General features: G+C 38.0%; 1 protein-coding gene across 2 annotated transcripts; it reads left to right on the top strand.

The window, feature by feature from the left end:
- The first annotated feature begins 463 nt into the window (after positions 1-463).
- LOC122830428 (B-cell receptor CD22-like) lies at positions 464-26,096 on the top strand. 2 transcript variants are annotated; one of them, XM_044115769.1, is made up of 11 exons: positions 464-593; positions 2,626-2,985; positions 3,105-3,332; positions 3,954-4,220; positions 21,983-22,240; positions 22,338-22,592; positions 22,691-22,951; positions 23,120-23,201; positions 23,765-23,825; positions 24,516-24,697; positions 24,982-26,096. In XM_044115769.1, the coding sequence occupies exons 1-11, from the start codon at positions 527-529 to the stop codon at positions 25,055-25,057; spliced, it is 2,097 nt and encodes a 698-aa protein (XP_043971704.1). In that variant the 5' UTR covers positions 464-526; the 3' UTR covers positions 25,058-26,096. The 2 variants fall into 2 exon arrangements, with proteins under 2 accessions (XP_043971704.1, XP_043971705.1); XM_044115770.1 differs by lacking the exons at positions 464-593; positions 2,626-2,985; positions 3,105-3,332; positions 3,954-4,220 and adding exons at positions 15,984-17,020; positions 20,023-20,373; positions 20,492-20,719; positions 21,341-21,607.
- The last annotated feature ends 834 nt before the right edge of the window (positions 26,097-26,930 follow it).

Genomic DNA, 26,930 nt, shown 5'->3' on the forward strand with positions numbered 1-26,930 from the left:
CTGACATGCATCATGATGTTTTGTTCATCTAACGTTGCAGCATTTGTGAACAATCAGGATTTTATATCTGTGTGTTGATGGGTGTGTTCACTGACAAACTTCATTTACCATATTTGGCCATTTATTTTGTGTTGTGACTGCAGTCTGGGCTCTCTGATTTTGATTGTGTGTCATAAAGATATTAAAACTATTTACTTGTACATGTTTCTTTATTAGTTTGTGTAATTTGGGAGATCTGTTAAACAATTAACAAAATGTATAAGAATTATTCTTTAAGGTTATAAAAACTGAAACATTTCTTGTTTTCTCTACATGAGAGTTGAATTACTCAACAGAATATTTTTAAATGTTCCTGTTTTTCAACATGAGCTGCTCACACATTCAGATGATAAGAGGAAGGAAACGCAGCTCATTATCATCAACTTCTTTATGCCATTTGCATAAAGTACTGTGTGAAAAATAACTTCTTGTCACTTTTCTCTACAGTCTAAAGTAGAGTCTCTGCTTGTTTAGTTCATTTAAAGAGATGAAAGGAGCAGCTATGAGTTTCTCAGCAGTGATCTGTGGAGTTGTTGTTCTTCTCATGGCAGCAGGTAAAGAACAGGAAACTTTATCTTACACCTCAAACAGCCTGCATTTGATTTCAGATTTTATGAAGAAAGAAATCAGAATTTAAAGCGTCTGGACAAAATGATTTATGGGGGAAAATATGCATGGCTTACAATATATATATATATATATATATATTTTTAGACAATTCCAAAGATATATTTTATGTATGTCAGTCGTCTTTGCTAATATTTTATAAGCTCTGACTGGATGGATGATTAAAGTCAAATACCTATAAAATTCACAGCATGAGCTTCCTGTAAGCGTTTCACATTTTAGATTAGATCTTTGTCGTGTTGCAAGGAGCTTAATGAAGAAACGACACAAAGAAAACATTTTCAGCTAAAATGATGAATTTTGTTGAATTCTTTTGGGAAAAGTAAATCATTTAATGCTTTTTGAAGCACGTGAATAAATCATAAGTAAAAGTCAATGTTACATGTACATTCAAGATAAATAAGAAATGTTCATCTTAGTTTGACAAATATAAAGAAGGGTTAATATACGTTTTGTGTTTTTGTCCCCTTGAGGCCAGATTAAGATCATTTTAGACTAAGATCATTTTAGACTAAGATCATTTTAGACTAAGATCATTTTAGACTAAGATCATTTTAGAACCTGAAACTTCACTTTTGTACTTTTGCAAGGATTTCCTACTAAATCATGATGAATGTTTAAATCCAGGAAACAAAGCAAGATGAAGTGATGATGTGCAAAGTAGTGAACACATTTAGTCTGAACATCGTAACAGACATGCAGAGCTAAAGAAAGAACAGAGAGAAATAAGTCGTGTGGTTTCCTTCAGCGTAGAAGAGGAACTTTTACTGGGAGGGAACTTTTAGACAAATGTCTAAATGGGGGATATGAAAACACTGAATTTACAAGAAAAACACTTATTAGAAAAATGCCAGTAACTAAATCTAAACAGGCTCCAGAGACAGAATGAGAGCAGCCTGTTTCTTCACATCGCTGCTGTAAACTCAGTCAGGATCTTGGTGGAAAGATTTCACTGCAAACTGTCTTTAACTTTGGGCCAGTTCAGCTGAACCTTTAGTAATCTGATCAGTTTGGCTCCCATTCACATTTTGTGGGGACCAATAAAATATGTTTGGATATTAAATCCTGTCTACTTGTTCAGCCTGGATTAATCTGACCGTCACTTTGTGGTCAGATGGTGAAAGAAAACAGCAACAAGAGACTCATCCTGTCAAAACACCGTCTGCAGCTCCAAACACTGACTGTCAATCACCTCATGAGACTTTCTTCAGCGTTACATTGATTGATAGAGGACAAAACATAAACAATGGATCGAAAATTGTTCTATTAGTTTATTGAGGTCAGGAATCACCATTAAGATCATTTCTATACTTTCAACATTATTAGATTAAACAATTTAATATAGTTTACCATTTAACAGAGGATTTCAACCAGTTACAGGGAGTTACAGTTTGAGGCTTGAAGTTTTAAACATTTTTTGTCTTTCAGTTCAGTTTGTTCACTAATCATCTGGTCAATTAATAACCAATAATCTGTGATTGCTTTTATATTCAGCCAGTTAAAGTCGACTCTCTCCACCAGATCAGAACTGAATCCTGTTAATGATGGTGATGTTCTTCACAGGACCAGGGGCCACAAGTTCAATTCTGCTTTAGGCCCCTGATCATATTACAATATATTGATACATTAATTGTTGTTTTAACAATATTAACAGTTTTCTTTCCAGGTGCAGCAACAAGTTGAAAGGTGTAGAAAGAGTCGCCTTATGGTTTCACAATCGTCCACTGTTGGTTCATTATTGATATTAACTTTGATTATTGATTTGAACTTTGTGTGGAAAGTCCAGATCACATAAATGTTTTGTGTTTCAACACTTTGTAGACGAGACCCGGGATTCTTCAAGTGTTAAAAGCTTTTAGTTGATAGATATTATCATTTTGAAAATGTATTTCAGATTCATTAAAATATGTTTACATAAACAATATAATTAAAGTTTATTTAATGTCTGTTTTCTTCCAGATGTTTGTGGTCAGGGTGGTTGGGGAGTGATTTATTCTTCAAGTCCTTCAATTTGTGCCCTAAAAGGATCAACGGTGGAAATGAGCTGCAACTATTTTTACCCAGCCACATACAAAGACACAAACATTAAGATAGAGAAAACATTTTGGTTTACTAAAGAGGTTGATGGAAATTATGAGGATCTGAAAGACGACACAGATTATTCAGGTCGTGTGGAATACAGTTGCATTAAGACGTCCTGCACTCTGAAGATCTCTAATGTGAGACAAACTGACTCAAAAAATTACAAGTTCAGGTTCATAACAAACCATTCAAGTGCAAAATTCACAGGTTCACCTGGAGTCTCTTTATCTGTCACAGGTAACAGTTGCAATTTAAGTCATTTGGTTTAAAGATGTTGCAAATATTACAGTTTAACCTCTAAATAAATCTGCTTGTGTGATTTTAATAAAATTATGACTTTTTTTGTCCACATACAGTAGATCCTCAGCTCCAGGTGAAGGTGAACAGATTCAATAATCCAATCAGGATCCAGCTGACATGTCACACTGACTGTCTGCTGGATCCTCCAGTTTCCTACGTCTGGCTGGAGGATGAGAAAGAACACAAAGAAAAGAACAATAATTTGGTTCTGTCCTCATTTAATACCACACACAGATATCAATGTGCCATAAGAGGACGTGAGGATGTTCCATCTCCTGCAGTCTGTAAGTTTGTATCTCTGTATTTGTCTGATGGAAATATTTAAAGTATTTAGTTCAACAAAAAGTTATTAATTCACCTGGCAGGTTTAGATCTAAAAATATTTTAATTCAACCAAGAAATGTGTTTTGGTCACTGATTTGACAGGCATCTCTCAAAAGTTCAAAACATTGTACATTTTTGTTGTTTGGAAAAAAGCATCTGCTTTCATCAACAAAAATATCAAAATCAATTTATACTCTTCTTTCTTGGCACAAACTTTTCACACATCTCCACTGGTGACTTGATTATTTATCTCTGCTAATAAGTTGCAATTATTTGAGGTTGGAGAGCCTCTTTCCCATCACCCTAATCTGTTGCTCTTCCCACATATTTTCCATCAGATTCCCAGTGCAGCCTGAAAGTATAAATATATCTCATTACAATAATGTGTAAAAAAGCTTTGAAATTAACAAACTAATAAATTACATTTACACAAGAGCTCACAGTGGTTGTTAAATTTTGAATGCGATGCCACAAGTTTAGTTCACTTATCTCTACATTCTTGTAAATTTATTGAGGATTCTGAGCTTCAAGTTGCAAAGTCACGAGTTTCATCTGAAGTTTTATTCTCACGTTTCCTCCAGATGCTCCACAGAGCACCGTTCTGTCAGTGACCCCCTCAGAAACTGTTGAAGGCTCTACAGTGACTCTGACCTGCAGCTGTGATGCTAAACCAGAAGCTAAATACAACATTTACATGATGAATGAAGATCAACATGGTCAACTTGTCAGTACAGAAACACAACTAGTCTTCAGCTCCATCCAGGTCTCTGATTCTGGGAAGTATTACTGTACAGCTGGAAATGACCTTGGGAGCCGGACGTCTCCAAGTATCGATATTAATGTGAAATGTGAGTAAAATACAATAGAGAATTACTGTTGGTTCTGTAGAAACTAAGGTTGAACCCTCTGAAGGTTCAACACTTTTTAAACCTTTACATAAAAGATTAGTCAAAAGGTAATTTTGCAAGAATTAATTCTCCCAGCTTGATTAATCAGAAAGTCCTGACAGGAAGTTGAAAATGTTTTTAAGTTTCAAGTCATTAATCTCAGACTTTCAGACTTTCCTGTCTGAGTTTTACATTTTCAGATTAAAACAGAAAACTGTCTGTCTGTAGATTAGACAGTCAGGCTAAGTTATATTCTTTCATTAACCAGTTTAGAAAATCAGACAGACTTTTAATATATCCTATGATATAGTTTGAAACACACAAACCAAACCTCAGGCTTTCATGTTGTTTCTTCACTCAGACGGTCCAAAGAACTGTTATGTGTCGGTGAAACCCTCTGGACCAGTAGAGGAGGGAAAGTCAGTGACTCTGACCTGCAGCAGTGATGCTAACCCAGCAGCTAGCTACACCTGGTACAAGGACAATAAAACCATTCCTAATGAATCAAAGGATTTTAATATCCTCTCTATCGGCTCTGAGCACAGAGGAAGCTACTCTTGCAAGGCTCAGAACCTGTATGGAGAATGTAACTCTTCATCTCTGTTTTTTTATGTTCTCGGTAAGTTTAAATTTTCTTTATATCAGGAAGTATTTCCATTTCATTCATGCTTTGTAAATGTCTACTTATTGTTTTTGTCAGATGCCCCAAACGTCTCTGTGTCCATAACTCCTTCAGGTGAGATCATGGAGGGAAACCAAGTGACTCTGACCTGCAGTAGTGGTGCTAACCCAGCAGCTAGCTACACCTGGTACAGGGGAAAAGACAACAAACTCCTGGAATCAAATAAAAATATAATCTTCAACTCCATTAATTTAAATGAGTCTGGACAATATTACTGTACAGCCATGAACAAGAGGGGGGGAAAGAAGTCAAGAGTTAATGTTGATGTTAAATTGTGGCAGGTAAATATTTCTCTTATATATGTATATACACATATAAGAGAAATATTTACCTGCAACAACAGTCACATGTTCACATAACAGAAATATTTTACCTTTAGGATAAAACAGTCAAATAATTGTTTAGATTTTACTTGATTTAAGCCTGAAGTCTACATAGTCTCCGTTTTCTGTCTCTAAACTATTTTTAGAGGTGAAACCGCAAGTCATCCAAAAACAAACAATAGAAAAACATAATTTTTCTCTAATATCAACAGAGAGAAGCCAGAGATTAATGATTAGAAATGAACTAATTTATCACATTTCATAGCAAGAATTCAAATGACTGGATTGGCTTGCAAAGCAATAATAACAATGTGAAGACATGGACAATGAACTTGGTTAAGGAAATCATGAAGACTTGTCTTGCAGTAAGGCTCATTTGTTGGATCAATATCAGATTTATATTAATATTCTTGTTCCTTCTAATATTTTAGGTCAACCAATGTCAACAATCACCTGCAGGTTGGCTCTATTAATCCTGATTTCTATGCTTGTCCTGATTACTTTTGTAAGGTAAATCTGTCAACATTTCATCAGTTGGGTCAATGTTTATGTTCTTCTAGATTTTCTGCATTTTGTAACTTTTGTTTTTTTTTTTATCCAGAACCCTGAAATCTATGAAAAAACCCACAAAACTCTCTGATCCTGTAGAAATGATGGAGGTGAGAAGTGCTATTGAGATCTCAGAGTGAGTATGGATTGATCAATCATTGATCAATGCATTGATCTGTAATCAACTAATCTGCTTTTGGTGTATTGTTGTCAGTCAATTACTGTACATAAAAAAAAAAAGAGTCAGACAGAAAAACTAGAAATATCCAGTTCTGGATTTCACCAAAATGAAGGTAAAAAAATTTAATTGCAAAAATATAACCATAAAAAAATAACAAAAAAAAAAAACTGTTTGTACATATTGAGTCTCTGAGTTATAAAGACTGCAAGTAGTGAGAACAACTGTAAGCTGTTATGAAATGTTAAAGAATCACGCCAATACCAGCTTGTGCTGCATAAAGAAGCTGAAAGGTCAGAGGTCAGCCCTCTGTCCTTCAGACTATTTGGATGCAGCTGCTTCAGTTCACGTCCAGCTGAGATCACAGAGAGGATTCACCAGGCACCAGTCAAGGTCGACCATGGAGGAGTCATGAACCCAGTTTACCCCGACCCGTAACCAAGGAGACGGTTGGAGTGAAACCAGAAGAAGCAGAGAGGAAGTCCATATAAGGTTGCAACAAAGAGCAGCATCAACACCTGCAGAGACTGTACTCTCCTATTGTATCTTAATGTCTTCATATCTAATCATTAATTATATGTTGGTCATGTTTATCTGCTCGTATAAAAGCTTAGAACGTTGATAAAAATATGGTTTTGTTGGTGTTGCTGGAATTAAAGTTTGTTGGAAGTGTTGCTGTTTTATATCTGCATTTTGCTTTTAATAAATCTTCATTTTTCTTTTCATAATCAAACAGTCATATCTGGGAGTTTTTGTTTAGTAAAGCACCTTCAGTTTATAATACAAGTTTCTAATTCCTGAAACTTGTAATTATTTAAAAGCACTTGCTGAGGTTTTAAAGTGGTTTAGTTAAAGCCCCTCCTGGAGTCACTGTGGGACCCCATAGTGGTACAAAGCAGGGTTGATTCAAAGGGAAACAGTCTGGGAAAACTGGAATAAGCTGTTTTCTAATGAAGATATGTAACGTTCAGGAGCAATCCGATTCTTTTGAACATCTCTTTATCATGAACAGTAGTTCTGGAGTCTCAGATACTGAGAGCTCTTTGTTTTTTTTACATCTTTGTTTGTTTATGTTACCGGCACCAGATCGAGGGGAATCTGAGCCAGTATCAAGTGGTGCACAGACAGAGGAATCCTGTGCAACCAATTTCTGTGGATCACAGAGGAAGTAAGTTGATACAACGTTACTCTGGCAAGAGATCGCTTGTTCTGAGCCGCGCATGCCCAGAGCCAGGAAACTCGCTCTCCTTGTTAGACCCACAGCGGCACGAGAGCGCCCCCCACTGGCAAGAAGATACATGCTCAGAACAAACATGTCTATATACACAAGGGAAAAAAAACGAAGACACAAGACAAAACTAATTCTGATTCAAAATTAGGGGGTGTATTCATTTTTCTTTTTTTTTCCTGTTTCTCAACCCGCTACACTTACAATGCTCTGCACACACTGCAACCAATCACCTTTTTTCTCCAGAAGCCTCTTATAGCCTTCAAATTCAACATTAGTCACCAAAACTAAATTTAATCCTTGATTCCCGAAAAACCTAGTTTAGGCCCTGCATATAACTCACCATAACACATGCATGCTAACGGGGCAGTTATCCTCCATTAGCAGAATGAACTCATGGTCAGTAGGGGTTGAACGACTACATATTTTTTAAGGTCGACTACATCATGATAATAGTCGAGTCGATGTCGACTAGTCGCGGTGACGTCATAGTGACGTAAGCGCAAAAACCCTTCACAACTACTTGGAGGCTTTATTAGCTATTTTCACGGCAAATATTGACCCCCCCCACCACCACCACACACACACACACACACACACACGCTCCCCTTCTCCTGCATTTACTAAGTCTATTATGGAGAATTAAAAGAGCAATAAACAGATCATTCTTCGTGAGCAGCGGGGAAAAGTTTGTTGCACAAAGTCGGGTCTGACTTTTTTTTTCTAAACACCGGCTGATGCTGATGATCTCTGGATAGTTACTATAGCAGTCAAATGATCACACTGACTACATGGTGCTTTTGGAACATCACAAGCCAAACTTGTTATGAACGGATCCCGTTTGGTTACAGCTGAATTCAACGAAACCACCTGCTTCTCCTCCGCCCGATGCGCGGCAGGAAGCTCTGCTGACTCAGCAGATTGAACGATTTAAGATATTTTCTAGTCAACGTCAACATGATAAAAGTCGAGTCGATGTCGAGTTGACTAGTCGTTGTGACGTCATATCAACGCAAGACGCAAAGCTTTGGAGTAACGTACAGGCTTTATTACCCGTTTTCACGGAAAAATACGGCATTTACACAGAACAGCAACAAGTGAAACAACAAAACATCGGGATAGTTTATGATAAATAATAAGTTGCTGGGAAACCAACATTCAAAAGGAAACGCACATCTTTTAGATGGCATGTAAAAACAATAAAAAGAGGTGGCACGGGGGCGGGGAGGTAAATAAAGTTCATTCGCTGTCAATATTCTCTTCGCTAAGAGTTGTTGGGGTTTTTTCGTGGTTGACATGTAGGAAAACAAGGGCATCAACATGAGCCGGATGAAGGCTTGCCCGCTTTCTCGTAATGGTATTCCCAGCGAGAGAGAAAATCCTCTCGCTGGGAGTGCTGGTTGCCGGAACAGCTAAATATTTTCTGCTGAGGTTTGCCAGACGGGGAAATCTGCCCTGGTTGCTGGCCCACCACTGCAGCGGGTTCGCCATGGTGGGGATCTGCGGTAGCGAAAAAAAATCAAGGATTTCTTTGGCAGCAGTGGTGCTGTGTGCTGCTGATTCCCTGTAACTCTGGTAATGTGGCCCAAAAAGTTGCAAAAAATCTTCTTGACGTCTGACTTTTTTCCCGGTCACCGGCTCGCTCTGATCGGGCACGTCCTCCATCTCCTCCCCTTCCTCTCCTACAGCTATAAATAAAATAAATAACGCTAAGTTCATTAATTTTGACTTCATTTGGACATTATAGACTAAAGTTATCGTAAACTGATCAACCTAAATGCTGAACCGTTTACAATACATTAAAATCCATTGGACCCACCTGTTTCTCCAGACGACTCTCCCAAGTCGCGCAGCAGGCTGCTCAGGTGACTCTGTGCGGCCTCTCTCTGGCTCTGCGAGATGTAGTGTAGATGTTTAAAGCGAGGATCTAACATGCAGGCAATGAGAGGGATAGACTCCGTCAGATTGTCGGAATGCAGCTGAAAGCGTGTTTCCAGCTGTTTGCGGACGGTGTTTTTAAATGAGCGCAAAACTCCCAGATCAGATGCTTCAACTCGCAGAGTGGTGCTGATCATGTTGAAAATCACGGGATAGATGAAGGAGAGCCCAACATGTAACTCTCCGCACATCACTTCAGTAGCCTTTGCCAGTGGTTGAAGTACCGGGATCAGCTGTTCTATTACCTCCCACTGTGATGCTCTCATTGCAAGTGACTTCTGGACATTTGGCTTGGTGACGTTTTCATCACCAAGTACAGACTGCACCGCAATCCTCTGCTCGAACAGCCGCTGGAGCATGACGACAGTGGAATTCCAACGAACTGGACAGTCAGTCTGGAGTTTGTTGAATTTAATTCCTAGTTGTTCCTGCCGTTTCTTCAGAGCGCAGGCTGCTACTGATGAATGACGAAAGTGGCTGACAACTCTCCGTGCAGCATCTACAGCTTTCACAACATCAGGTAAAATTAATCCAGCTTTTATTGCCAGCTGGAGAGTGTGCGCAGTGCAACCCAGATCGTTAGGAAAAATTTCGCAGAGCTCCATGGCTAGATTCATGTTGCTTGCATTATCATTGACAGTGCAAAACACATTTATTCCCCATTCATCGATTATGCTAGACAGACGATCGGCGATGTTGGCAGCGGTATGTCTTTCGGGCATAGGAGATGTGCACAGCACCCGGGCTTTCGGCTCCCATGACTCAGTGATGTAATGAGCTGTTGTTGTAATATACGGCTCCATAGTGGAAGATGTCCACAGATCTGTTGTCAGTGACACTCTGATCTTTCATTTCTTTAGTGATTCTTTCACGGAGGTTGTCATACTGGTGTTTAATAGCGCTCCACAGAGTGTTGTAAGACGGAACGTCATAGCTAGGTTCGAAAAACTGTAGCAAATCTCTAAATCCTTCTCCGTGGACAGCAGCTAGTGGTCTTATGTCTTTGACAATGAAATTCACAAGCAAATTTGTGATTTGCTGCCGCCGGTGTCCTGTCACAGCTGGGCGTTTCATGAATGAAGTTACTGACAACTGACTGGATCGAGCCGGTTGTTCAGGAGCTAGCATTAGCGGATGCCTTTTCAAATGACTGTGCATCGCGGTTAAGCACAGCTTTGCAGATTTTGCATGTTACGGTAAATAAGTCATCTTTAGTGAAATATTTCCATACCGATGACAAATTTCTACCTGTTTGACAAGATGCGGGCTTGTCCTCGATCTGTTTTGAAGACGCCATTTTGTAGCCAGTGTTCTGTCAGATCTGCTGTCAGAGTGTCATACACTTCTAAGTACGAAGTGTCATTCTTAGCACGAACTCACGGCTATATGTCAGACAAGTATACACTGTCATTACCAACTACAGGCTTTTATTTAATCAGCAGCTGTCATTACCGCAGATCTTTATTTAATCAGCAACATAACATCATAATGTATTAGTTAGATCGTCGTGACAAAGACACTCGCGAGCCGGCTAAGTGACATCCTTAGCGGGAAGGGGGCAAGTTTTAGACGGCTCGTGTTTTGTAGTCGACTGCAGCTGCAACTCCATCTCCTTTTAAAAACACTGTAAAACCACAAATATGCATCCATCTACATATCATTTAAACTAATGTATTAACTTATTTTTCTTGTGTCTTGTGACGTATACTGTGCTGTCAGATCAGCACAGGCTGTCACCACCGGCAATCACATGACTGCGACTAGTCGACATGAAATGTAAAAACTCGCGAGACGTCCTAGAGTCGACTAGTCGACTAATTGGTTCAACCCCTAATGGTCAGACAGCTGGCTGACTCTGGACCGGATCCGATCCGGCTGTACGTTCACTTCATAACAGATCCATAAAACAGACCTGGGTCGGAGTCTACCCACCAAAAAATCCAAGCAACAGAAACCTGAGCCCTCCCTGACAGAGTTCATGCCCCGTTCACCTCCCTCTACTACAGGCTCCAGTCTCATTCCAGTTTCTCTGAAGCATTCATTTAGTATAGATAAACTTTTATTGGTCATCCTGTTGTGTTTCTCTTCCTGTGTCTTCATCTGGACCGGAGCTGGTATGTGACCCAACTTCTTGCCTTTGATTCTCCTTCCATGTTTCCACAAAGCTGCTTTGTTTTGTTGCAGGTAATCAGACGGCAGCAGGTTGAGCTGGACGCCGTCTGTCTCTGTTCTGTTTATCTCCTGATCGGTTTGTAACGTCTGCTAAACGCTCTGCTAATATTTGTTTTATGCATCACAGGCAGTTTGAGTTTGGATCTGGTTAGTTTTTATTAAGCAACTGGAGAAGTGAGTCTGCTGCTCCAGCTGGCAGCAGGAATGCTGCTATTTTATTTTTTTTTTGTATGTGTGTGGGTGGTTTTTTTTTTTTTAATCAAGCTCTTTGTGCTCTGTCCTGTTTCTGCACGGCTTGGCGGGAAAGAACTGTTTAGGCATGTTTTTGTACGGCAGGCCGTCTTAACATAAAATCAGCATCATCATCCAGTCAAATTAGTTTATGACCGGATATGACAATTAAGATATTTCTGATTATATATTGACGGGATAAAATACATATTTGAGATATTTCTAATTATATTCTGACTTGTAGAAATGATATCAGATTTACCTTTAAGTTGTAAATTCAAGACATCTCACTTTTTTGTTTTGATGTGTCATAATTCTGATTAAGTAAATCTTAATCAGAATTCAACATATGAAATAAATTTGTAGATAGGAGATATAAGATTCAACTAGTGACAATTAATTTATGTCTGAATGATTTGGAGATGTCTGGAACATTTTTTATTCTAGGTGGCTTTTTCTATTACAGATATTTTGAATAATTATTCTGTCTAGACAAAACATCCCACGTTCATTTAGAATTTAAAAAACTCAATGGTGAAACTTTTTGGAAATGCTCCAGTTTTAGTTTGGGAATGTGGCAGCAGAAGAACTTTTGGTTCTTCAAAGCTGGTTGGAAAGTCTTGGCAGATTTCTGAAACAGTCTATAAGTTTGTGAAGTTCACCTTAACAGCTCTTTGTATTTTTTTTTTGGCATTTTCTGACAATTTTTTGCAGGCCCTCTAAAATTCTTCAGGCAGCTGTTTGGACAGCTCGGTGACATCACTACAGCTATGTGAAAATGCTATTTTGACCAGTCGTAGTTACGGTCAACATAAATAGTAATTACGGACGTTGGACCCTTCAAATAAACTTGGTGACGTCATGGAAGATATTTTGAAAGGCATTTTGATTTTTCTTACTAGTCTGAATATGAATGTATACATCTTAAAATGCCATGTATAAAATACAGTTGGGTCTAAAACTCATCCTTGGATATCTGTATTCACAATCCAGATGGTCAGAGGAAACTGATTACATGTTAGAACTGCCTGTCATATACGTGGCTGGTTGGTCTGATTGCTCAGATTTGGGGATTTGTGGGAGCAGGACGCAACTGCATATTTTTTGAGGTGTATGTGAACATGTCAGGTTTAACATGTCCATACAGCTCTCCCTTATTCATGCACTTATAAAATACAGTAATTAAATTAAAACCATCATGGTATTTAGGTTGTTGTTGCCTCCCTAATGTTATTATTTCTTCCTGATGTGTGAATAAATTGCAGACTAGAAAGCAATTAAAAAAGAATAAAACAAAACATTGGGGAATATTTTATCATTTAATATATAAGTGAGCCAAAGAGCCACTTCTACCAACCTCTAGAACCGCCTATGGGCTGCAGGTCTGAGGCATTTTGTTAGCATGTTTTCCTTCATTCTTGTAGCTTGATGGGAAGTCAGGTTATCCAAACTGGCAACCCACAATAATAAAATAATAGTGAAAAGACATTGACCACAAAACACTGTATTTATAAAAGATATCAACATTTTTCCTACACAGAAAGCCCTAACAAACTAATGTAGAAAAATTAAACGGTTTCTCTTCACAATATTTACTTATTTACCAATAAATCAGTATGATTTGTTCTTTAAATTGCCATTTATATTTTTCAGTCTCAGGAGATGACTGACGGATGAAGAGACTCTGATGTCTGGTTCTTCTAGGTTCTGACGGTCCGCAGTGTTCCTCTCCTGACCCATTCTGTCTGATATCGCTCAGACAGAATGGGTCTGTCGGTGTGTCAGCGTCACTGAATATCGCCGACACATTTTCTTTTTAAATCGTCCCTATTTAACTTCACTGAAATTGTTCAGCCTGGAATGTGTGTCTTCCTACTTACGTCTGTATTTTTGACAGAGGTTTTGCTTCTAAGGACGGTGGAGAATCGGTGGACATTTTAAAAAGACGCCGGTTGATAGCAGCTCATCGCGGCTGCGTAGTGTCCGTTTCTAGGCAACCGTGACAACAGCGTCAGTTCGTGGCGGTTGGGTCCTATTTAGCTCCCGCTACGACAATTTAGCTGACCTTAATATTTCCTCTGTTATGTTTTGGCCATTATTGTTGAGATCTCTCTGACAGCCTGTGCCTATCAGACATGTTTAGAAATAAGGAACAAATTGCGCCCGGTATCAGTTCAATACGGGACACAACAATTAACAGTCAAAAAGACGATTCCGTAATTTATGGGACGTGTGGCAACCCTAATAAAACAATAGCCACCTATCATTTTAGGCTAGCTTAAGCTAACCTGGATATTTACAGCCCTCCTCTTGATACACTAACATTTACTTACCTATTGTCTTTCAACCACTTTGAAAAGTTTTTCTTCATCTTTAACTCTCCCCTTCTGCCTTATTCTGTTTTGCGCCCCGGAGTTTTCTTCTTTTTTTGTCTGCCGCCCCATCTTTAGCTCCATGTAGTCGAGTGAACTACTGCCATTCAAATTTAAAAGAAAAAAAACGCGCCTCAGTGGAGGGCGCGTGTCCAAGCTAGCTGTATACTGTATGTGTGTATGGGGAGGGGCAGAGGGGGCGACGAGAGGGGTAGTGAAAGAACAGGGGATATGGGTTTCCTTTAATAATGATCATTTCACGCATGCTCAAACAGCTGTTAAATACAGAAAATACCGACCGAGAAAAAATTTCCCCACATCGTTATGGCGCCCACTCTAGTGCAGCGCACCTATGAGTTGCATACAGAGCATACCCACTTTATGCGCCACTGGGGAGCAGAGATAGGAATCGTTATTTCTAACATTTGTTTTCTGTATTTTTTCTGCAGATGGGATTTTCCAGTGGTGTGTTTTTCTCCTTGGTGGTGACATTCGGTGCTGTCTAAGGAATTACATTCTCTGTCTATTTTATCATTTAATATATAAGTGAGCCAAAGAGTCACTTCCACCAGCCTCTAGAACCACCTATGGGCTGCAGGTCTGAGGCATTTTGTTAGCATGTTTTCCTTCATTCTTGTAGCTTGATGGGAAGTCAGGTTATCCAAACTGGCAACCCACAATAATAAAATAATAGTTAAAAAAAACATTGACCACAAAACACTGTATTTATAAAAGATATCAACATTTTTCCTACACAGAAAATCCTAACAAACTAATGTAGAAAAAATAAACGGTTTCTCTTCACAATATTTACTAATTTACCAATAAATCAGTATGATTGGTTCTTTAAATTGCCATTTATATTTTTCGGTCTCAGGAGATGACTGACGGATGAAGAGACTCTGATGTCTGGTTCTTCTAGGTTCTGACGGTCCGCAGTGTTCCTCTCCTGACCCATTCTGTCTGATATCAGTCAGATATCTGACAGAATCTGATATCTGTGATCTGTCGGTGTGTCAGGGTCATTGAATATCGCCGGCACATTTTCTTTTTAAATCGTCCCTATTTAACTTCACTGAAATTGTTCAGGTATCAGTTCAATACGGGACACAACAATTAACAGTCAAAAAGACGATTCCCTAGTTTATGGGACGTGTGGCAACCCTAATTAAACAATAGCCACCTATCATATTAGGCTAGCTTAAGCTAACCTGAACATTTACAACCCTCCTCTTGATACACTAACATTTACTTACCTATTGTCTTTCAACCACTTTGAAAAGCCTTTCTTCATCTTTAACTCTCCCCTTCTTCCTTATTCTGTTTTGCGCCCCGGAGTTTTCTTCTTTTTTGTCTGTCGCCCCATCTTTAGCTCCATGTAGTCGAGTGAACTACTGCCATTCAAATTTAAAAGAAAAAAAACGCGCCTCAGTGGAGGGCGCGTGTCCTAGCTAGCTGTGTCTGTATGTGTGTATGGGGAGGGGCAGAGGGGGCGACGAGAGGGGTAGTGAAAGAACAGGGGATAGGGGTTTCCTTTAATACTGATCATTTCATGCATGCTCAAACAGCTGTTAAATACAGAAAATACCGACCGAGAAAAAACTTTCCCCACATCGTTATGGCGCCCACTCTAGTGAGCGCCCCAATGCGTTGCATACAGAGCATACCCACTTTTTACGCCACTGGGGAGCAGAGATAGAAATCGTTATTTCTAACATTTGTTTTCTGTATTTTCTCTGCAGATGGGATTTTCCAGTGGTGTGTTTTCCTCCTTGGTGGTGGCATCCGGTGCTGTCTAAGGAATTACATTCTCTGTCTATATAGCGCCCTCTATGGCAATGGAGGAATCCTGTCTCCTGTGTGACGTGCGCTTTTGAATCTGCGTCTTTCACTTTTTATGCAACTTTTTAAGCTGGCTTATAATTCACTTTAAATAAACTTTGTAAGTAAGGATGGAACCATTACTCTTGTCTTTTTAATTGAAATTTACACAAGAGCCGTTACTGGGGGGTTGCTGTAGTAAAGGGAGCCGATTATAAAAAGCAATAATTAAAAATATATATTTTTATCGTTAAAAGATAAAATAACAAAAACATGCCACTTTCATTCCATTTCGGAGTTATGTTCTGCTTCATGTTGAGTCATGAACAGTAGAAGATGGTTGCAATACAGAATATGACCGGGAGAGGGCAGCAGCACACCAGAATGAGCATCTATGTGACCAATAAAAGAAGAGTATTTCTCATCAGAGCATATTGAACTGTAACAGTAGCAGCAATGACTGAGGGGGAAAACGGTGTAATATTTAGTTTCCAGCCAGACCAAATTATATTTAAATGAAATTCAGTGAATAAAATTACATCAACATCTGGAACATCGTTTTTTTTTCCTCACTTTTTTCAAACTGTATCATGACTAGAAATACTGATATCAGAGCAGTTAGTGATCACATCCGATGTTTCTCCTGCCTTCTTACGCTCTTCTTAGGAACTTCCTGGATACACATCTAACTATTTCCTGGTGTTACAACTCAAACAAACTTTTATCCACGTCAAGTCAGAGCAAAACAATTTCAGTTGCATCATGATTTATCCAAAATGTTTCTCTGCTGAACCATGTTTTATTTTCCATTTTCAACTTCGCATTGATAAGATTTCTGCTATTAAAATCATACAATATATTTGGCCACATAAAGAATGATTTTTGAGAAATTCATTTAAAAACAAGAAGCAACATTGTTCTTCAACTATAAAAACTGAACCTAAGGCATTTCTTGTTTTCTCTACATCAGAGTTGAATTACTCAGCGGAATATTTTTAAATGTTCCTGTTTTTCAAAAACTTATCTGCTACCATCATGTTCTGCTATGAGCTGCTCACACATTCAGAGAAGAGGAAGGAAATTGAGCTCATCAACAACTTCTTTATGCCATTTGCATAAAGTTCTGTGGGAAAATAACTTCCTGTCACTTTTCTCTACAGTCTAAAGTAGAGTCTCTGCTTGTTTAGTTCATTTAAAGAGATGAAAGGAGCAGCTATGAGTTTCTCAGCAGTGATCTGTGGAGTTGTCGTCCTTCTCATGGCAGCAGGTAAAGAGCAGGAAACTTTATCTTACACCTCAAACAGCCTGCATTTGATTTCAGATTTTATGAAGAAAGAAAGAAAGAAAACAGAATTTAAAGCATCTAGACAAAATGATTTACGGGGGAAAAATATGTATGGCTTACAATATATTTATGAAAATATGTGTTTAGTAAAGTTAAGAATGAATAAAGTTTATGAATAATCTGGATAGACATTTTTTTTAAAAACTTTAAAAAGTCCTCAGAGAATTTATATATATATTTTTAGACAATTCCAAAGATATATTTTATGTATGTCAGTCGTCTTTGCTAATATTTTATAAGCTCTGACTGGATGGATGATTAAAGTCAAATACCTTTAAAATTCACAGCATGAGCTTCCTGTAAGTGTTTCACATTTTAGATTAGATCTTTGTCGTGTTGCAAGGAGCTTAATGAAGAAACGACACAAAGAAAACATTTTCAGCTAAAATGATGAATTTTGTTGAATTCTTTTGGGAAAAGTTAATCATTTAATGCTTTTTGAAGCACGTGAATAAATCATAAGTAAAAGTCAATGTTGCATGTACATTCAAAATAAATAAGAAATGTTCATCTTACTTTGACAAATATAAAGAAGGGTTAATATACGGTTTGTGTTTTTGTCCCCTTGAGGCCAGACTAAGATCATTTTAGACTAAGATCATTTTAGACTAAGATCATTTTAGACTAAGATCATTTTACACTAAGATCATTTTAGACTAAGATCATTTTAGACTAAGATCATTTTAGACTAAGATCATTTTAGACTAAGATCATTTTAGACTAAGATCATTTTAGACTAAGATCATTTTAGACTAAGATCATTTTAGACTAAGATCATTTTAGACTAAGATCATTTTAGACTAAGATCATTTTAGACTAAGATCATTTTAGACTAAGATCATTTTAGACTAAGATCATTTTAGACTAAAATCATTTTAGAACCTGAAACTTCACTTTTGTACTTTTGCAAGGATTTCCTACTAAATTGTGATGAATGTTTAAATCCAGGAAACAAAGCAAGATGAAGTGATGATGTGCAAAGTAGTGAACACATTTAGTCTGAACATCGTAACAGACATGCAGAGCTAAAGAAAGAACAGAGAGAAATAAGTCGTGTGGTTTCCTTCAGCATAGAAGAGGAACTTTTACTAGGAGGGAAGTTTTAGACAAATGTCTAAATGAGGGATATGAAAACACAGAATTTACAAGAAAAGCATTTATTTAAAAAAATGCCAGTAACTAAATCTAAACAGGCTCCAGAGACAGAATGAGAGCAGCCTGTTTCTTCACATCGCTGCTGTAAACTCAGTCAGGATCTTGGTGGAAAGATTTCACTGCAAACTGTCTTTAACTTTGGGCCAGTTCAGCTGAACCTTTAGATAATCTGATCAGTTTGGCTCCCATTCACATTTTGTGGGGACCAATAAAATATGTTTGGATATTAAATCCTGTTTACTTGTTCAGCCTGGATTAATCTGACCGTCACTTTGTGGTCAGATGGTGAAAGAAAACAGCAACAAGAGACTCATCCTGTCAAAACACCGTCTGCAGCTCCAAACACAGACTGACTGTCAATCACCTCATGAGACTTTCTTCAGCGTTACATTGATTGATAGAGGCCAAAACATAAACAATGGATCAAAAATTGTTCTATTAGTTTATTGAGGTCAGGAATCACCATTAAGATCATTTCTATACTTTCAACATTATTAGATTAAACAATTTAATATAGTTTACCATTTAACAGAGGATTTCAACCAGTTACAGTTTGAGGCTTGAAGTTTTAAACATTTTTGTCTTTCAGTTCAGTTTGTTCACTAATCATCTGGTCAATTAATAACCAATAATCTGTGATTGCTTTTATATTCAGCCAGTTAAAGTCGACTCTCTCCACCAGATCAGAACTGAATCCTGTTAATGATGGTGATGTTCTTCACAGGACCAGGGGCCACAAGTTCAATTCTGCTTTAGGCCCCTGAAACCTTGGACTGGCCCTCGATGATTATTGTTAATAAGCACTGATCATATTACAATATATTGATACATTAATTGTTGTTTTAACAATATTAACTGTCAGGTTCAAACACCTACTAAAGACAAAATTAATTAAACACAAGAAAGACAAGAGAGATGGATTCTGAATACTCGCGAGGAGAACAGACAGAGATGTGCTTTCAGTTACAATCTCCTACCGCTCTGAAATCACATATACCTGCTCCTCTGTTTTTATTGCATTTAGGATCCCTCTCACATTGGGCGCTGCAACTCTCAAAGGGCGGGGAAAACAAATCATCACAGAGTTGCAGCGCTAATGACAATCACTATCTAGACACATGTTATCTACACACTAGATTCTTCGGTTCCAGGCACGGCGTCGAGCAGAACAAGTTGTATGTCTTCACGGTGACGGCTTTGTTGCTATCTAACAGGTCAAGGAGAGCAGAGTTTCCGGCCGGGCCGTAAACTCTGCTGGAAGTGGTTGTCACTGCTTTCTCTCAGTAAGGCCTCAGGAAGGAATCAAAGTTATTCAACACACAGAAACATTCTTTATACTAAGATTAAAATGAAGTAAAAGCATATAAGTAAAAACATTATAAAGGAATAACTATAAGGCTACATGAACAACAAATAATTGATAATACCAATAATACAATTTACCCAACATTAACAGTTTTCCAGTTTTCTTTCTAGGTGCAGCAACAAGTTGAAAGGTGTAGAAAGAGTCGCCTTACGGTTTCACAATCGTCCACTGTTGGTTCATTATTGATATTAATTTTGATTATTGATTTGAACTTTTTGTGGAAAGTCCAGATCACATAAATGTTTTGTGTTTCAACACTTTGTAGACGAGACCTGGGATTCTTCAAGTGTTAAAAGCTTTTAGTTGATAGATATTATCATTTTGAAAATGTATTTCAGATTCATTAAAATATGTTTACATAAACAATATAATTAAAGTTTATTTAATGTCTGTTTTCTTCCAGATGTTTGTGGTCAGAATGGTTGGGGAGTGACTTATAGTCCTTCAAGTCTTTCAATCTGTGCCCTAAAAGGATCAACGGTGGAAATGAGCTGCAACTATTTTTACCCAACTATGTTCAAACAAACAAACATTAAGATAAAGGAAACATTTTGGTTTACTAAAGAGTTTGTGGATCTGAAAGACGACACAGATTATTCACGTCGTGTGAAATACAATTGCACAAACACGTCCTGCACTCTGAAGATCTTTAATGTGAGACAAACTGACTCACAAAATTACAAGTTCAGGTTCATAACAAACCATCTAGAAGGAAAATACAAGGGTTCACCTGGAGTCTCTTTATCTGTCACAGGTAACAGTCGTAATTTAAGTCATTTGGTTTAAAGATGTTGCAAATATTACAGTTTAGCCTCTAAATAAATCTGCTTGTGTGATTTTAATAAAATTATGACTTTTTTGTCCACATACAGTAGATCCTCAGCTCCAGGTGAAGGTGAACAGATTCAATAATCCAATCAGGATCCAGCTGACATGTCACACTGACTGTCTGCTGGATCCTCCAGTTTCCTACGTCTGGCTGGAGGATGAGAAAGAACACAAAGAAAAGAACAATAATTTGGTTCTGTCCTCATTTAATACCATACACAGATATCAATGTGCCATAAGACGACGTGAGGATGTTCCATCTCCTGCAGTCTGTAAGTTTGTATCTCTGTATTTGTCTGATGAAAATATTTAAAGTATTTAGTTCAACAAAAAGGTATTAATTCACCTGGCAGGTTTAGATCTAAAAATATTTTAATTCAACCAAGAAATATGTTTTGGTTACTGATTTGACAGGCATCTCTCAAAAGTTCAAAACATTGTACATTTTTGTTGTTTGGAAAAAAGCATCTGCTTTTATCTACAAAAATATCAAAATCAATTTATACTCTTCTTTCTTGGCACAAACTTTTCACACATCTCCACTGGTGACTTGATTATTTATCTCTGCTAATAAGTTGCAACTCTTTGAGGTTGGAGAGCCTCTTTCCCATCACCCTAATCTGTTGCTCTTCCCACATATTTTCCATCAGATTCCCAGTGCAGCCTGAAAGTATAAATATATCTCATTACAATAATGTGTAAAAAAGCTTTGAAATTAACAAACTAATAAATCACATTTACACAAGAGCTCTCAGTGGTTGTTAAATTTTGAATGCGATGCCACAAGTTTAGTTCACTTATCTCTACATTCTTGTAAATTTATTGAGGATTCTGAGCTTCAAGTTGCAAAGTCACGAGTTTCATCTGAAGTTTTATTCTCACGTTTCCTCCAGATGCTCCACAGAGCACCGTTCTGTCAGTGACCCCCTCAGAAACTGTTGAAGGCTCTACAGTGACTCTGACCTGCAGCTGTGATGCTAAACCAGAAGCTAAATACAACATTTACAGGATGAATGAAGATCAACATGGTCAACTTGTCAGTACAGAAACACAACTAGTCTTCAGCTCCATCCAGGTCTCTGATTCTGGGAAGTATTACTGTACAGCTGGAAATGACCTTGGGAGCCGGACGTCTCCAATTATCGATATTAATGTGAAATGTGAGTAAAATACAATAGAGACTTACTGTTGGTTCTGTAGAAACTAAGGTTGAACCCTCTGAAGGTTCAACACTTTTTCAACCTTTACATAAAAGATTTGTCAAAAGGTAATTTTGCAAGAATTAATTCTCCTGGCTTGAATTATCAGAAAGTCCTGACAGGAAGTTGAAAATGTTTTTAAGTTTCAAGTCATTAATCTCAGACTTTCCTGTCTGATGTTTTTAATTTTCAGATTGTCTGTAGATTAGACAGTCAGTCTAAGTTTTATTCAGTTTAGAAAATCAGACACAGACTTTTAATAGATCCTATGATGTAGTTTGAAACATACAAATCCAAATTCAGTCCTTCAGTTACTAATGTTGTTTCCTCACTCAGACGGTCCAAAGAACTGTTCTGTGTCGGTGAAACCCTCTGGATCAGTAGAGGAGGGAAAGTCAGTGACTCTGACCTGCAGCAGTGATGCTAACCCAGCAGCTAGCTACACCTGGTACAAGGAGAATCAAATCATTTCTAATGGATCTAAGGATTTTAATATCCTCTCTATTGGCTCTGAGCACAGAGGAAGCTACTCTTGCAAGGCTCAGAACCTGTATGGAGAATGTAACTCTTCACCTCTGTTTCTTGATGTTCTCTGTAAGTTTTCATTTTTTATTTTTCTTTATATCATTATATCAGGAAGTATTTCCATTTCATTCATGCTTAGTAAATGTCTACTTATTGTTTTTGTCAGATGCCCCAAACGTCTCTGTGTCCATAACTCCTTCAGGTGAGATCATGGAGGGAAACCAAGTGACTCTGACCTGCAGCAGTGATGCTAACCCAGCAGCTAGCTACACCTGGTACAGGGGAAAAGACAACAAACTCCTGGAATCAAATAAAAATCTCATCTTCAACTCCATTAATGTAAATGAGTCTGGACAATATTACTGTACAGCCATAAACAACAGGGGGGAAAAGAAGTCAAGCGTCAGTGTTGATGTTAAATGTACGCAGTCGCACATTAAAGAATATCTTCCACTTATTAACTTTATATTTTGACATTATTATAAAAGTAACAAACCCAACTCCTACGTTTTCTTGCAGATGCTCCCAGATCTCCTTCAGTGTCTCAGAGTCCGTCTGGTCACATCATGGTGGGCAGCTCCGTGACTCTGACATGTAGCAGTGATGCTAACCCAGCAGCTAGCTACACCTGGTACAAGGAGGGAGAGGAGACACCAAAAGCTTCAGAAGAACAATTCACCATCACCAACATACAAAATGAACACAGTGGGAAATATTACTGTACAGCCCAGAACAATATAGGACGTCAAAACACCTCTCTATCTGTGACTGTTGTGGCAGGTAAATATTTATAGTTTAAATCACCCAATGACCTTTATGCTAGGCATAGTTAGCGTGCAAACTGTGGGCTAAACAGAGGATACGGAACAAAATCTAGAATAGAAATTTAAATTGTAGAATCACGTTAAAAAATTCCGTTTAGTAGGTCTAAATGTGTTTTCTTTTCAGGACAATCAAAGCTAGTAGTCATTGTCACCATTGCTTCTATTTTGCTGATCATGATATTTCTCCTTATCTTCTTAATATCGAGGTAAGTTAATCTTTTTAATCTTCATATTTCTTACATTTAAAGTGACCATAAAACGTATTCACCCTTCTGGTTGTTTTAACTTTTTAACACTTGCACAAATAAATCGTGGTCAACAAAAATTATTTTTATTTATTTATTTTTTTTCCACAAATAAAACAAAACAAAACCCTTAAATGTCAAAGTGAAAACTGATTTCTAGAAAGTAATGACAATAAATTTAAAACATGAGGCATAAGATGCAATTGTGTTAATATTCACCCTATTAAAGTGACAGGCAAAAAGAACGCTCAAATAAATTACTGCAAAGTATAAGTCAGGAGATGCATACAAAAAAATCTTTAAGGCACTGGACATCCCTTGGAGTTTAATTAAACCCATTATAAATAACGGAAGGTATTTGGCATATAATGTAAAAATAATAATAATTTGTTGATCATAATTAATTTGTAAAATCAATATCAGAGTAAAACATCTTAGGGGGTGAATACTTTTTACAGGCACCGTTGCCATGCAGTCATTTTAGGAACAATAAATGACCACTGACTGTTTTTTCTTATAACTAGAAAGTGGAGAACTTCAACACCACCGCCTAAGCCTGGAGGAAACCCCAACAACATTGAGCAGGTCAGATGGGAAATAAGAGGCTGGTATAATCCCCTCTTCACATCCTGACTTCTGTTAAAAACGTGGTAAAACTGTTAGCAAGTTCTGAGTGGACCTAGGAGCAAAGCACCAGGGCTGATGGGTCAGTGATAATGGATACGTCATGAAAACAACTGATATTTAGTCAGTGCCTCTTGATTTTCTTTAAGAGATTAGTGCCATCAACATTATATCTTGGTAAATATGTTTCTAGTTGTACTTCTGTAATGAAAATCGACCAATGTGGTGGTAACAAAACGACTCGACATGTACAAAGACAAAAATAAACAAGTTCGTGAACCCTCTCGCGGTCAAAGCAGCAAATGTCACGGTTAGACGGCAGGGAAGGTTTACCATCAGACCATCAGTTCCTGAAACTACACAAAATGTTAAAACTGTAACAGCGCACACAGGGGCGGTGCAATCCTACTGGACCTCAGACAAACTGGAACTAAAGAATAAGTGAAAACGCAGGAAGCTTTAAAATAACATCAAATCTGTCAGCGTTCAAAAGTAACCCAGTTCTCATTAGTACCAATTCACATCAGCTGAGTTTATTGGCCTGTAATAAAATTCAGTACAAATGTCCCTGCATCATTTTTGCTTTGCTACAGATTATTTCTGGATTGATTTGTTTTTGTTTTGTTTGTCTGTGGATTATCTGGGTCGCAGCTTCAGCAGAGCCAACGCAGCCTGTCGAAGTCGCAGGAAGACCTTCAGTACTCCAGCGTCCGGTTCCTGAAGAAGCAGAGAGATCCTGTGTATGAAAACTTTCAGCCTGGTAAAACCGCCACAGCTCATCTGGAGGAAGAGGGCGAGAACATAGAGTACGCTACTGTCAAGTTTGGCCAGAGGTAAGTAGCTCTCTTTAACTTCGTGCTCAGTGAACATTAAGAAGCAGCACATTTAAATTATTATAGAAGACAATGTTTCCTTAAGCTGCCAAAGTGTTGTGAAGAGAAAATATTTGTGAAATCCTGTGTCTTTTAAATATATCTTTTAGAGTAGTCCGATTATGGAGGGTTTCTCTTTTGGATTTGTTGTACAGACTTGCTTTACCAAGAAAAAGAAAAACAAGCATTCACGAATTACTCCGTCGAAGCATTTCATGCTGCATTTTCATTTGTTTTCTTTTCAGAACTGAAAACCCAGAACCCGAAGATGATTCAAATGCTTTATACAGCGTAGTAAATAAACCTAAACCGGGTAATTAATATTTACTGCTGTACAAACACACTTGTGGTCATCTGGTTGTCCTTTTTTCATTATAATTATCTGCAGCTTTAGCAATCAGCCTGCAAGTAAACATTAGGATGGACCAAAATGCCCAGAGGATGGACATTCTGCTTTGAGCTTCCTTTTTACACATATTGTCATTATTATTACTATTATTATTATTATTGCTGGGAAAGAGGACAATTCAACTAATGCTTCTTTAAGACACAATGAAACAGAAAGTGTAACACCACATATACAGAGAAGACGTCATCTGGAACTGCATCACAACTGGAAACAGAAGACAAATCTTTTGACAAAAAAAAAGACCTTTCAATTGGGAAGATATTGAAAGGATTAAAAGATATATATTAATGAGTGAGTTCTCAAACTTTCCCAAAAAGGAGGAAACGTTGGTGAGAGGAAGTGGATGGATTTCGCCTCACCCACAAAAACCGTCTTTCTGTTGCAAACTCCTTTTTCCCCCAGGACCATTTATTTCACAGTTATTTCTGCGTAACACCTCAGCCGTATCATGAATCCTGCCTGTAACAACGACAGGTTTGAGAGCAGGAGCGTTGCATCAGCTATAGAAGTCAACAGTCAGACCATGAACATGGTGTTGGCGTGACGCTTGAGAGGACCGTGTCAAGTGTCAGACCGTCAGTTCCTGAAACGACACACCCACACAAAAAAACTTGCCCCGTCCGACTGTGCACAGAGTAAAAGACTTGTGGGGTCCAAATGACTCCATTTCTTAAGACCGTGGGAGTTTTAAGGTGAACACAGGTGTGTTTCTGAAACTAATGGGGGAGAAAATGCACTGTTTTATCAGCAATATGTGTTTTTTATTCATTAAAAAAAAGGTGATGACTCACTGATGCCAAATGAACAACAGGTTGTACATAAATAATCATTTTAACTTTTGTTACATGTGTACAGTTTGCTTGAAGTAACAAAAACAACTATTATAATAAAATGAGCTGTATTAATGTATTGATAGCCTCATCATTGAAGCCCAAATACACGAGCTTGTGTTAAAAAAAAAAAAAGACTGATTGTGTGTTCAAATGTGAGACTTTCAGTTGCTTCCGTTCACTGATGGAACATCTTACCAAGTCATTGCACAGGTATAAAACTTGATCTGATGCAGATACCATGTCTACAAGAATTTAAGCTTTTGATGTTTATTTATAACAGTTTTTGTCACAAACTGTTGATTGTAACCGAGAAGATTTGATACCGGAGTTTGTAAGTCGGGTGCCGGTTTGCTACGTCTCAACGCGACTGCTGTGGTAGATTTGTACCGTCTTCGCCCTTTCTTCTCTGGATTAATCCGCATAAATCTTCATTAAATCATTTGGAGTCTTTCTTCTCACTGCCTTCTTCCTTTGTGGCTGTCACTTTATGCACCAGTGACTGTGTGCTGTGATCTGTAAATGCTGGCATCATTTCACAGCTGCATTGCGTTTTTTTTTTGTTTGTTTTTTTGAGGGGGTTGGGGGGACAGGGGGCTCCCATCTTTTAAACGTTTTACTTTTAAAAGACCATCAGTTCCTGAAACTACACAAAAAAATTAAAAGACATGGAACTGAATTTAACTACTGTGACTCGCATGCCTGAACACGTCTGAAAAAAGAAACGCTTCACTACTGGTAAATGATGCCAGCAACATTCTCGTTCAGACAATCAGGAAGTGTGTTTCTCTAATGGCCAAATGAGGCCACCAGCTAAAGTTCTTGTAGAGCACATCACTTTAACCGCCATCTTGGCCACAATGCAAATTAATAACTGGAAGGAACTTTGCTCCGATGTCCACAGCGCTTCGCCTGTGTCACTGAGCCTGACCACAAACCATGCTGTTTTAAAACA

Source organism: Gambusia affinis, linkage group LG04 (genome assembly GCF_019740435.1).
Source record: "Gambusia affinis linkage group LG04, SWU_Gaff_1.0, whole genome shotgun sequence".
Classification (NCBI taxonomy): Eukaryota; Metazoa; Chordata; class Actinopteri; order Cyprinodontiformes; family Poeciliidae; genus Gambusia; species Gambusia affinis.